The following is a 13,369-nucleotide window of genomic DNA, read 5'->3' as shown; positions in this document are numbered from 1 at the left end:
TTTACAGGAGCAGAAAGCCTCATCTTTCTCCCAAGGAGTAGGAGGTAGATTCGAATTGCTCAATTTGTAATCTGCTATGCTACCAGATTTTCTACCTCCATCTGTGATAGTTTAGATATGTAGTATGTTTCTAGAAATGTGTCCATTACTTCTAGATTTTCAAATATGTTGGAGTATACTTCACAGTATACGTGTTACTATCCTTGTTAATCATGCTGGTTCTGTTGATATCACCCATTTCATTTCTTATTCATGGGATTTGCATCTTCTCATATTTTTCCTTGTTAGATTTTCCAGTGGTTGTTGATTTTATTAATCCTTTGAAAGAACCAACTTCTTGTCTTATTGATTCTTTCAACTGTTTTTCTGTTTCATTTATTTCTGCTCTTATCTTGATTATTTCTTTTCTTCTGGTGTCTATAGGCTTACTTTGTGGCTCTTTTTCTAATTGTCAGAAATGTTGGGTTGCTGTGTTGATTTTTATTCTTTCCTCTTATAGGATGTGTGTGTTTATAACTACAAATTGCACTCTGAGTACTGGTTTTGCTGTGTCCCAAAGGTTTTGATATGTTGTGTTTTTGTTCTCATATGATTCAGGGAATTTTTAATTTCATTTTTAATTTCTATTTTTATTCAGTAGTTTTTAAACAGGGTGTTATTCTGGTTACACTATTTGCTTGTTTTGTTTTGTTTTAACCCTTTGATCTTCCAACTGTTGGTTTCTAAAATATAGTGCTATGACCTGAGAAGATGCTTTGTAGTGTGTGATACTTTAAAATTTATTGAGGTTTGCTTTGTGGACTAACATATGGTCTATTATACAGAATGTTCCATATGCAATGGAAAAGAACATGTATTGTGCTGTTGCTGGGTGGAGTGCTATGTATAAGTCTATGAGGACAAGTTATTTTATTTTATTTTGTTCTTTTGTGTCTTTGTTGAGTGTCTTTCTAGTTCTGTCCTTTGTCAAAAGTGGTGTACTAAAATCTTCTACTGTAATTGCTGCAGTTGTTCAGTGCCATTGAGTCTGTTCCGACTCATAGTGACCTTGCACAGTGTTTCTGAGGTGTGGCTGGTGTTGTAGAATTGTCTGTTTCTTCATTTTTCTTAGCGTTTAATTTTGAGACATTTTACTTGGGAACATAGATACTCATTTTGGTTATATTCTCTTGTTAAATTGAATCTTTACTAGCAATTAATATTGCCACTCCTGCTCATTAGCTTGATTTATTTTCAATTCTTGAATTTTTAGTCTATTTTTGTCGTTGTTTCTTTTGTAGACAGTATATTGAAGGATTTTGTTTGCTTACCCTTTCTGCAACTATTTTTCTCTTGACACACATTTATACCATTTACATTCAGTGCAATTTTAGATAGGTATTAATTTATTGCTGGCATTTTACTGTATGTGTATTTTTTGTGGTGTTGCTGGTTTCTTTGTTTTATATAAGTTTCTGTGCTAAATTCGCTTTGTTGTGGGTTTTTTTTTTTTTTTTTAAATTTCCTCATTGGTGTTGTTTTAATGCTTATTAAATCTTTATGGCATTCTTTTTATAATTTTGGCTGAAAAGGTTTATTAATTTTTTTGAGGTTATCCTATAATTTATTAATTTCTTCCCCAGTTTCAAACAGTCCTTTTTTTTTTTTTTAGGATCTACTTGAGTCCAAGTCATTTGCAAATCCTTTAACTACACTATTCTTTCTTTTTCATTTGTAATTATCTTCATTGTAAACTGATACCTATTGTTCCCTATTTTCACTCTTGTAGGTTTGTTTTTGTCTTTTTTTTTTTTAATGTTTTATTGTGTATTGTGTGATAGTCTACATGGAGGAACATTAGTTTTACATCCATTCCATCATACATTGTCTCATTGCCATAGTTACCATCCTGTCCATGCATCATCACCCAAACAAAGGGTATACCCTACAATCCCACCCACCCTCCCCTCACGGTCTTCAGTACACAGCCCCTCTCCCTCTCTGAATCCCTAGTCCCCAGCCACTCCATCTCTTCAAGTTATCCTCTCTGTCTCAGTCTCTGTCCTCACTGCTCCTCTGGGTGGGGTCCCACTCTCCACTCTTCTCCATTGATGGTCCCAGGGCCCTGCGATCCTAGACTGAAAGGTTAATCACTCCCCTCCTTGCTATAAAATGTCTACCTTTACATTACCAGTCCTTACAATCAGTCCTGGTGACAATCATTCACCCTTGCATCCCAAGGGACCCATCCGCATTTCTTTTCATCTGCCCTTCCCAAACAGGTCGGACACTACTCACTGGAGACTCCATCATCCTCTCTGCCCTGGGGATCTAGGTTCCCTCTTGAAAGCTTGTAAGCCAGTTACTTCTTACCTTTGTATTCCTTCTCCCATTTTTGGTTAGTTAATGTTCAAGTTGTCCATCCCTATCTACTCTTTGTGTGGAGAGGGTGGAAGTAATTCTTGGAGCAGGGATTTGTTTCCTCTTTTGAGCTACTGCATTTATAGATGGATGTCCAGTTTATCAGAGTGTATCAGATGACACTTTTTTTTTTTTTCCCCCTCTTCTTTCTTCTTCGGGTTGAGCTTTATTCTTCCCATCATTGGAGCCATGGCAAGTGGGTATCATCTGCAGGTGTGGATGTTCCTGCATCTGTCCGCCCTCTTCTTATACATTTGGTCACTTTGGTCTCCTCTCTAGTCCTCTGTGGATGTGTCACTGACTCTGAGCTCATGAGTCCCCAGGTGTTGCCCCACTGCTGGCTGACCAGGTCTCTACCTGGGCTCACCATAGTCTGCTGAATGATGCAGGGCTTAGCTCGCTGCTTCTTGATGTTCTTCGGTCACTTCTCTTTATGGGTGATGTGTGTGGTTGCCAATCAGAATGTGTTTTCCCATTGCGTCTTAGTCTTGGAGGAGAATGTTTTTGCCTTCTTGAGCTGATTTTTGAAATGTTCTGTACAGCTCTTTAACCTCTGCATTCCTTCCATTTGCTTTAGCATCTCTATGCTGGAGAGCAAGTTTCAGGGTTTTTTCTGATATCCATTTTTGTCTTTCTTCCTTGTCTTCTTAAAAACCTTTTATTTTCTTTCTTTAGGATGATCCTGTTGTCATCCCACAGCTCTTATTGTTTTCAGTCATTAGTGTCCAATGTATCAAATCTGTTCTTCAGCTGTCCTTCATCTAAAGTGGTGTACTAAATTCAAAGCCTCGACTTGGGAAAAATATTGAAAGATGTAGAATGCACCAAAAGAAGATGGAAGGAATACACAGAGTTACTGTACCAAAAATAAATGCTCAATGTTCAACCATTTCAAGAGGTGGCATATGAATAAGAGCCAATGATACTTAAGGAAGAAGTCTAATGTGTACTAAAAGCACTGACAAAAGACAAGTCTTCGGGAATTGAAGTAACACAAATTGAAAGCATTTACCAAACTGATGTAACATTGGAGGAACTCATCCATCTATGCCAAGAAATTTGGAAGACAGCTACCTGTCCAACTGATTGGAAGAAATCCATTTTTATGTCCATTCCAAAGTGAGGTGAACAAATAGAATACAGAAACCACCAAACAGTATCATTAATATCTCATGCAAGTAAAGTTTTGCTAAAGATAGTTATAAGATGACTGTAACAGTACATTGGCAGGAAACAGCCAGAGGTTCAAGCTGGATTCAGATGAGGATGTGGAATAGGGATGTCATTGCTGATGTCAGATGGATACTGGCTAAAAGCAGAGAATACCAGAAAGATATTTACATGTGCTTTATTGACTACACAATGGCTTTCGATTGTGTGGATCATGACAAGCTATGGACAACATTGTAGAGAATGAGCACTCTGAAACACTTACTTGTGCTCATGAGGAATCTGTACATGGACCAAGAGGCAGTTGTTTGAACAGAACAAGGGAACACCGAATGGTTTAAAATTAGGAAAGGTGTGAGCCAGGGTTGCATTCTTTTACCGTACTTATTCAATCTATATACTCAACAAATAACCTCGTAACCTGATGATATGAAGAAGAGCATGACATCAGTATTGGAAGAAGACTCATTAACAACCTACAATCTACAGATGATATAATCTTGCTTACTTAATGTGAAGTGGACTTAAAATACTTATTGATGAAGACCAAAGACCACAGCCTTCAGTATGGGTTGCAGCTCAATGTAAAGAAAACAAAAATCCTCACCACTAGAGCAATAACTAACATCACAATAAATGGAGAAAATATTGACGTTGCCTAAGATTTAATTTTTCTTGAATTTACCAACACTCATGGAATCAGCAGTCAAGAAGTCAAAGGACAAATTGCATTAAGCAAATCTGCTGCACAAGACATTTTTAAAGAATCGAAGAGCGAAGATGTCAGTTTGAGGGAAAAAAGTGTGTCTGATCCAAGCCATGGCATTTTCAATAGCCTCATATGCATGTGAAAGTTGGACAATAGTTAAGAAAGACTGTAGAAAAACTTACTTAATGTGTTTGATGTATAGCATTGGAGAAGAATGTTAAAGCAACCATGGACTGACAGAAGAAAAAACAAATATGTGTTGAAAGAAGTACAACCAGAATGCTGCTTAGAAGGCAAGATGACCTGACTTTGTCTCTCATAATTTGAACATATTATCAGGAGGGACCAGTCCGTGGAGAAAGACATCAAGCTTGGTAAAGTGGAGGGACAGCAAAAATATGGTAAATCTCCAATGAGATGGATTGAATGGATTCAAGCATGGTAGCAGTTGTGAGGCTGGCCCAGGACCAAGTGATGTTTCATTCTACTATGCATAGGGTTGCTTTGGATTAGCGCTACCTCAATGGCACCTAACAGCAACAACAACAAGATTTGTTTTACTATTGATACTTCAATATATGGATTGATTTCTAGGTGGTGCTGTCATGTACGGTAATCTCACATTGTTGTCTGATGTTGTCGGTTCTCTATCCAAAGAACACCCTTTAGTATGTTTTGTAAAGTTGATGTTGTTATGTGCCATGGAGTTGGTTCTGACTCATAGCAACCCTGCATAGGGTTTCCGAGACTGTAAATCTTTATGGGAGCAGAAAGCCTCATCTTTCTCCCGTGGAACAGCTGGTAGTTTTGAACTGCTGACTGTGAGATTAGCAGCCCAATTCATAACCACTACAAAAATTGATGTAGTTATTAAAAATTCTTTTAATTTCTATTTATTGGAAAAGTCCTAATTTGCTATCATATTTGAAGAACAATTTTGCTGGGTATATGAATCTTGGTTGGCAATTTTTTTCTTTTACAGTTTCATATATACCATCCCATTCCTTTCTTTCCTTCATGGTTTCTGTTGAGAAATCATGCTCAATCTTACTGTTTCTCTTTTATGGGTAACTTTTGGTTTTCCTGAGCTGCTCTCAGGTTTCTTTCTTTGTCTTTGGTTTTGTAACATCTGATTATAATATGTCTTGGTGATTTTTTTTTTTTTTTGGGGGGGGGTAATCTGTACTCTTTGGGGTTCGTTCATATTCTTGAATTCTTATCTTCTCCTCTTTCATGATGTTAGTAAATTTTTCTTCTAACAACTCTTGACAATTTTCTATGTTTGTTTTTTTTTTTCCTGTTCTGGAATTCTGATCACATGTAAGTTATTCTTCTTGATTGTGTCCCACATAAATCATAGGCTTTCTTTGGATTTTTTTTTTTTTTTTTTTTAACTTCTCTTTTCTGATTGTACTTCTAACAGAAATAGTATGGAGCAATCTGTCTTCACGCTCACTAATTCAGCCTTCCATTGATTCAAATCAATCTCTTTGCCCTTTCAATGCATTATCTATTTCTGAAATATTTTTGTTAATCTTCTGTATTTCCAGTTGCAGTTGTATTCTTTCTAATTTTTCATTTATTTTGTATATATTTTTTCTTGTAGTGGTTTTCTGGATCTTCTAAAGTTTATTTTCTGTGTTCTCCTTGCTTTCATCTGCAACTTTCTTGATCTTTTTGTCAATCTCTTGTAGGTATCTAAATATCATACTTTTGAATTATTCACCAGGTCATTCCAAAACCTTTTCTTCTTGATAAAATTGTTTTGGTTCTTCATTTGGTCACTTATTTGAGTCATTCTGTCTTGTTTCTTTGTGTGAGTGGAAGTTGTCTATTGTCCTTGAAACATTTTGATATCACTGTATTTGTATTTAATTGTTGACTGTATGTTAGAATGTTTCTAGGCACTCGCTACCTGCCTCCTGGTGAGTGTGATTAGAGAATGGAAGTATGTGCACAGTTCTATCTTCATTGTTAGCGCCACATAGTTCAAGGTGAGTTTAACTAGTTTGGGCTGTCGTCTATCATCGATCAGGGGTACAGGAGCTAGTAGTGTTTCTTATCCAGTGGGTGAGACTTCAGGTGGTATGGTGTGACTGTGCTGAATGGAATGGGCACTGTTGCTTTCTTGTTGCTAGCCACAGTGTGTATCTGCACTATCAGGTTACCTGCTGGGTCCTATGCTACTGGCAAAAGTTCAAGACAAACCTAGTTTGCCCATCTGTCAGGGAGGCTATTTTTATTTTTTAAATCCCATCTAGATACACTCATGGTCTTCATTAGTGACAATTGCAGACAAAATCTGTGGTCAATGTTATTTTATGGATTGTAAAAGAGTGTATCTTTTGATACAGGTTTTTGGATGGCTATATCATGATTACTCTAAAATGTTATTTCCATTAAATTTTTATTGATTTCTCAACAAAACTTCTCATAATTAGCTCTATATTACCCTGCCCATTATGTTGCATTTTAAAAGATAAATATATATAATAGTCACAATATAGCTATGGGAATGGAAATAATACCGATGATTTAACTCTTACCTTTACATGTTTTTAATTTGTAGCTACTCTTTCACAGGAGTCTTGGTGTGGTTCTGTAGAATAAGCACTGGACTGCTAACCACAAGGTAGATGGTTCAAACCCACCATTTGCTCTTACGAAACCCTATGAGTTAGAACCAGTTCAATGACACTTAACAACAACAACTCTTTGATTACCTTTATGTACTCTGTCATAACACTGGTCTTTTAAGACTGAGTTCATGCTTTTCATATTTTAAATATATGAGTTGATTTTTGTTTCAAGTTATTGCAACTAAATATTTAATTAAATTATAACATAAATTGAAAAATATTTACTTGTGTTTGCTTCCTTATTTCCTTATATTGTCTTTGTAGTAATATCAATCAATACCAATACTGTTCTGGAGGATATAGAGAAAATGTTAGATGTGTCTTCTATTTAAATTTCTATTATTGTATTAAAGGAACCAAGGATTATTGAATATAACATTAAAGAGTTCTATGTGATTATCTTCAATTTGTGCCCCATATTTTCTGGTAATCCCCAAAGTATCAAAAAGAAGAACTTATTTGAAATTCTGAAAAAAGGCATTCATATTACCAGTTCAGTGTAAGGTTAGATAATGGAGAAGGCTAGACTAATGAAGATTATAAAATAAATTTCATGATGACAAATCACCAACAAATCAACTCATTACATGATTTTTACTTATATAGAAAAACATTTTGTCTGTAGTTAAGCATATTGTTGAAATGAGATAACAACGAAAAGTCATGGTGGTTCTATTGGGCCATGGCAAGCAATGTATTTGTTTATTGGATCTTCACAGGTGGTCTATCCCAACTCCTGCCTGCCACATCCCTTTTACTAATCTCAAGTATAATCAATCAACAGCACTGGTGAGCAATTCTTATTACTAGTATTACCTAAGAGATAAAGATTGGATGAGCTAAAACGTTCATCTTGTGTGTTAATTGTACTGCTTTAGAAAAATGCATTTTATTTGCATATGTTTTATAGTCATCTCAGAGAATCATAAAAATCTAGACTCACAGAAAGTAAGAGACAAGGGAATCCTTAGACTTAATATTCTCATTTGCGTGTAATATAGATTTATTCCAATTTCCATGTCTCAAACATAGCAACAATTGTGAGAATGGCACAGGACCAGGCAGTGTTTTATTCTGTTGTACATAGGGTCACCACGAGTCAGAACAAACTCGACAGCACTTAACAACAATAATATGTGTAGTAAGAGAGCAAGTAACAAAAATGCAGAAAGATTTTTTAATGAGTGCATTCAATATTTCTTAAAGTATATATTTATTCATCTTAAACAATTTTAAATAACCTGATTCTTTTTTGGGGGGGATCATATTCAATATATATTTCTACCTTATATTGAGTAACTGAAGACACTTGTCTAATGTTTTGATTTTTGAAGATCAAAGTTTAAAAAAAAAAAAAGCTTAAAGTCTTTTAAGTCCTCTATTGCTAATAATGACTGACCTTAGTCCTTGCCAACAAAGGAGCACCTCGTTCCAGGAGAAGTTCCACCACTTGGTCATGACCACTGCGTGCAGCACAGTGAAGTGGGGTCAACCCATCCTGCCAAAAAAAAAATGAGAGAAGAAGGTCTGAGTTGAATTTTTTCCCCAAGATCATACCGAACCTCAGAGAAAGTTTCCTGAACTCAATCCTAATGACTTAGTAGATAAGTAATAGAATTGCAATTAATTCAAAGCTAGAGAAAAGGAATGAGAGAAAATAAGAGAGACAGAGACATAGAGACCAAGAAAGAGTGAAATGAAAACATAGGCAAACAACATAGTTTCCAAGGAAGGAAGATCAATGGGTTGGATATGGCTACTGGTCACATGTTTGCATATTCAGGAAGATGGAAAAGCAGAGTAATGTGTATTTGTTGACTTTTAAAGCTCTACTCAATTGGAACCACATTCAGAGATTACGTTAAATTATACTGTTTTCACTTTGCTTGTCCTAGTTTCTTTTAAAGATTTCTGCAGATATCAATAAAAAAAAATTTAGCAAATAATATTAAACTTAAGCCAAAATAAATTATGACATAATTATGTTTTGTTGTCACTAGGTGCTGCACATTAAGTTCTGATTCATAGTGACCCTATGCACAACAGAATGAAACACTGTATGGTCTTTTTAACTATGGCAGCCTCACAACTGTTGTTATTTAATTATTGTTGATTGAGTCCCTTTTGCTGCCACTGTATCAATCATCTTGGTAGGGGGCTATCTCTTTGGCACAACTACGTTATTGCAATTGAGTCAGTTCTGACTCAGGGTGGCACTGTATAGGGTTTCTAAATTGGAGAGTTTGAACCATCAACTTTGTGGTTAGCAGTCCAATGCCGATCCTACACCACCACACCAGGACTGTGTTATTTAGAAAACCTTCTGCCCTTGATACCTCCTGGGTAGCTTCTTACTCCAGAGCAACCCCCAAATACCCTTTGCCTTTTATTTGATTTTTCTGTTGACTGGCATGGCCACACACATGCAAAAGTGGAATCCATGGGAAACATGAGGCAAAATGCAAGGAAAAAAGGGCAAAATGTGAGAGAGGAAATGAAATCCCTGAGTACATAAATTAATTGTGAATTGAGGCTCAAGGAAAAAAAAAAAGTTTACCACAAGAAAAGTGTAGTGGGTGGGGGGTGGGGGAGGGAAGGGACAGGTTGTAATCAGAGGAAATATGGGATGGTGAGCAATTAAGAGGATTTAAGAATCTTATGGTTTATCTCTTGTAGTGTAGTAGTTATGAGTCAGGCTGCTAATCTTAAGGTCAGCAGTTCAAAACTACCAGTCGTTCTGCAGGAGAAAGATGAGGTTTTCTGCTTCCATAAAGATTTACAGCCTCAGAAACCCTATTCAGGGTGGCTGAGTCAGAATCGACTCGGTGGCACACCACCACCGCCACCACAATTTATTGAGAACTGCATCATGGAACATACTTCTACTTTGACACATGACGTCACCATCAGTTGGAATCTATTCAATGACAAATGGAAAGATAAGGGTATAATGGCTTTTGTCTCTGTTTCCATGACCATCTTGCTGGGTTATGCTTTCCTCTTAATAAAAATAATTCATCTAGATTACACCAATCTTTCTTTGATCCAACATTCTGACACTTTTACGCTGAATATCTTCCATTTGACCCTGTAGGTCCACACTCTCACCTTTCTCCACTCTGCTGAGTCCTGACAGACTAACTCTCTAGATTGTGTCAGTGAGTTCTCTTGCCCTCTGCTTTCTGGGTTTGGTCAAGGGAAACCCAGAAAGCGATGGAAAAGACTTCTTGAAAGGTTTCCTAAATTTAGCTGTATTTCTCTATCAAAAGTTACAGCTCTTGCAAAGCAACCTTTCTCCACAGAATTCTCTCCTCTGAGGTCTTGGTACCTTCCACTCTCCACCGTTCAGATCTAAGGCTGGTAATGAGTACTGATGCTACAATCTTCTGGGGTACAGCACTACCCTGATCCTGTGTAACTTTGTACGATAGACACTGGACTGCTACCCACAAGATAAGTGGTTCAAACCCACCAGCTGCTCCTCAGAAACCCTCTACAGGATAGTAATGAAGCATAACCAATTTGATGACACCTGCAACAGCAATTGAAATTTCAAATTTTTTTCTGTTAAAACCCTTTCTGGTAACAATTTCTTGCTGTAACTAGTAGTAAGATACTGAATAACCCAAACAGAACTGGCTATTTTAAGTGTCTGCAGATTAGCATGAAGAGGCTATGTTTCCAGATAAAATCACGTAGGTACTGTAGCTGAGACAATAAAGCTATTTTGAAATTTGTCTGAGACAGGGTTAAAAGAAAAATGGGGAAAAGTGTTTTAACTGATTATCTTTTCATATCTTGATAACATTTACCCGTGATGTCATTAAAGAGTATGCACTTACAACTTTAGTTACATGTTGTTGTTGTTGTTAAGTGCCGTGGAGTCAGTTCAGACTTATAGTGACCCTGCACAGGGTTTCTGAGGCTGTAAATCTTTACAGGAACTGAACACCTCATCTTTCTCCCATTAGTTACAAAACATCTAGATAGAACTTGGTTTCTCAAGCACATCCTTGGTGCCGAGAGTTCGAGAAATCTGACACAGTGAATGAAGGCTTCATGTGCAATGAGTAAGTGTTGGACTCCTGGATGTGAATCTCAGATTAGCCTCCAGGAGTGAGTATAAAAAGTGGAGATGATTTCTCTTACTCTACGACGGCACAACAACAACAACAACAACAACTTAATTCACAGATTTGTTTAAAAGATTAAGGAATACTATCCCTTTAGTCCTTTTTTTAAAAATGTGGAACATCCTTTTAAAATTATTTTTACATGAAATATTCACTGTATAATCTGTTGAAACCTTCCAAAGAATAGGAATATTATAGAGAACATTTAATCAACCCATACAAATTTCAAGCAACAATGAGGTTTAAACTGATTATAAATCGTACATTCAATGATGCAATTTTCTGACTTTATATATGTATTTAAAATTGATTCTGATTCATAGAAACTCCTTGTACAGAGGTTTTGACACTGTAAAGGTTTATGGGAGCAGAAAGTTTCATCTTTCTCCCACAACTTTATAAAAGACATGTGAATTATGACATCAAGCCAATGCTGCCCAAAAGTTTAATATAACTTAATGTACAAAGTAGAAATCAAATTATTGTATCAAATTAATATATTACTGTTAGAAAAAACACAATTTTTATATCTGAGGAGCTTCTTACTTAAATTAAGACTGTGCTAGGAGGCTATATTTTATATCCCTTCAGAGTGTTCTTTCAAGTGTTATTTTTTTCTCTACTGGAATAACTTCAAATCACACTAAGATGTGGCTAATTCTTAAAGGGGACGATCAGTCAGCTTTAAAGAAACACCATCTGTCTGGTAGCCCACAGCATTAGCTTCTTGTAACCATTTGTTTCCTTGTCTTTTCTATTCCATCCTTGCCACTTATTTAATTCATTCAACAACATATTCTGACGTCAGTGTTGAATGTAAGATGTGCTTAGTACTCACTTGTATATCTTAGGTCAAGTTACATAATTCTTCTGAAGTTTAATTTTCCCTTTGATAATTTCATATCTCAAATGGATTTATATCTTTATATTTTTTATAAAGAAAATATATGCATGTTTCATAGTTTGTTTGTTTGTTTTTTTGCCATTAGATTCCATTGAGTCAGAATAGATTCACCCTGACCCTTGTGTACAACAGAACAAAATACTGTCTGGTCCTATGCCATCACCACAATTGTCATGTTTGAGCCCATTATTGCAGCAACTGTATTATTCTATCTTGTTGAGGGTCTTCCTCTTTTTGGCTGACCCTCCACTTTACCAGGTATGATGTTCTCCTATCAGGACTGGTCCCTCCTGATAACATGTTTAAAGTATGTGGATGAAGTCTCGCCATCCTCGCGTATAAGGTGAATTCCAGGTACACTTATTCCAAGACAGATTTGTTTGTTCTTCTGACAGTCCATGGTACTTTTAATATTCTTCTCCAATACCACAATTCAAATGCATCAGTTCTACTCTGGTCTTCCTTATTCACTGTCTATATTTCACATGCATATGAGATGACTGAAAAACACCATGGCTTGGGTCAGGTGCACCTTAGTCCTCAAAGTGACATCATTGCTCTTTAACAGGTCTTGCTTGTAAGAGGTCTTTTGTAGAGCAGATATGCCAAATGCAATATGTTGTTTGATTTCTTGACTACTTTTTCCTTGAGCATTTGTTGGGAAGATGAAATAAAGTATTTGTAGGGCACTTAACAGGGTGCCTAGAAATATGCATATGACAATTGGCCATCATTATTGTTCAGTACATCTAATAACAAGTAACAAAAGTTGATGATTTTTTTCTGATGGGATGTTTTTCATTCATCATCCTTTAACGTTTTGTATCCTTTTATTATTTGCATTGAAATATGAATTTCAATATTTTAATCATAATCTTTATATGAGGCATCTCCATCTTTAAACAGTAAATAAGTTCAAAAATAAGAAAGAACAATGACCTTAATAAAGCGTGAGTAAAAAACATCAGTTTTTACTAGCTATCATATTTATGTCTTAATATTAAAATGCTTGTTTTTCAGATACCAACAAACCAGGGCTCTGATGAAAATGTCTCAGATTCTAGTCAATGATGAGAATGCCAAGGAGATGAAAAATGCCCCAATGGTTGTGAAAAAGGTAGAGAAAGTGGGAGGGAAAGTGTGGTTATAATTTCTCCTAATTATCCCACAGTCTTTATATAGCTTGTTCTTCTCCATATAATGAGGTGGAACTCATATTATAAAAACCTTATAAATCAGAAAATATGAGAAGATTGAGGCAAGTTCTAGACATAACGTACTAAATTTAGAATTTTTGTTGCTAATTTGATTGCTAGGTAAAATTGAGATCTATGAGGGAAAAAGAATAATACCTTTACTTTTTAAAAAAATTCCATATATAGAAGTTTTATTAGATTATCTATAAAGATTGTAA

The 13,369-nt window shown here is 35.8% G+C and overlaps 1 protein-coding gene across 1 annotated transcript in view; it reads right to left on the bottom strand.

The window, feature by feature from the left end:
• ANK2 (ankyrin 2, neuronal) overlaps positions 1-13,369 on the bottom strand; it is a 514,556-nt gene that overhangs the window by 174,214 nt on the left and 326,973 nt on the right. The window contains exon 10 of the mRNA XM_006872258.1: positions 8,318-8,416. Within this exon, the coding sequence (XP_006872320.1) occupies positions 8,318-8,416 (99 nt within the window). The remainder of the gene's footprint in view (positions 1-8,317; positions 8,417-13,369) is intronic.

Source organism: Chrysochloris asiatica, unplaced genomic scaffold (genome assembly GCF_000296735.1).
Source record: "Chrysochloris asiatica unplaced genomic scaffold, ChrAsi1.0 scaffold00188, whole genome shotgun sequence".
NCBI classification, from domain to species: domain Eukaryota; kingdom Metazoa; phylum Chordata; class Mammalia; order Afrosoricida; family Chrysochloridae; genus Chrysochloris; species Chrysochloris asiatica.
The sequence above is the reverse complement of the archived record's forward strand: the minus strand, read 5'-3'. Positions and strand labels throughout refer to the sequence as shown.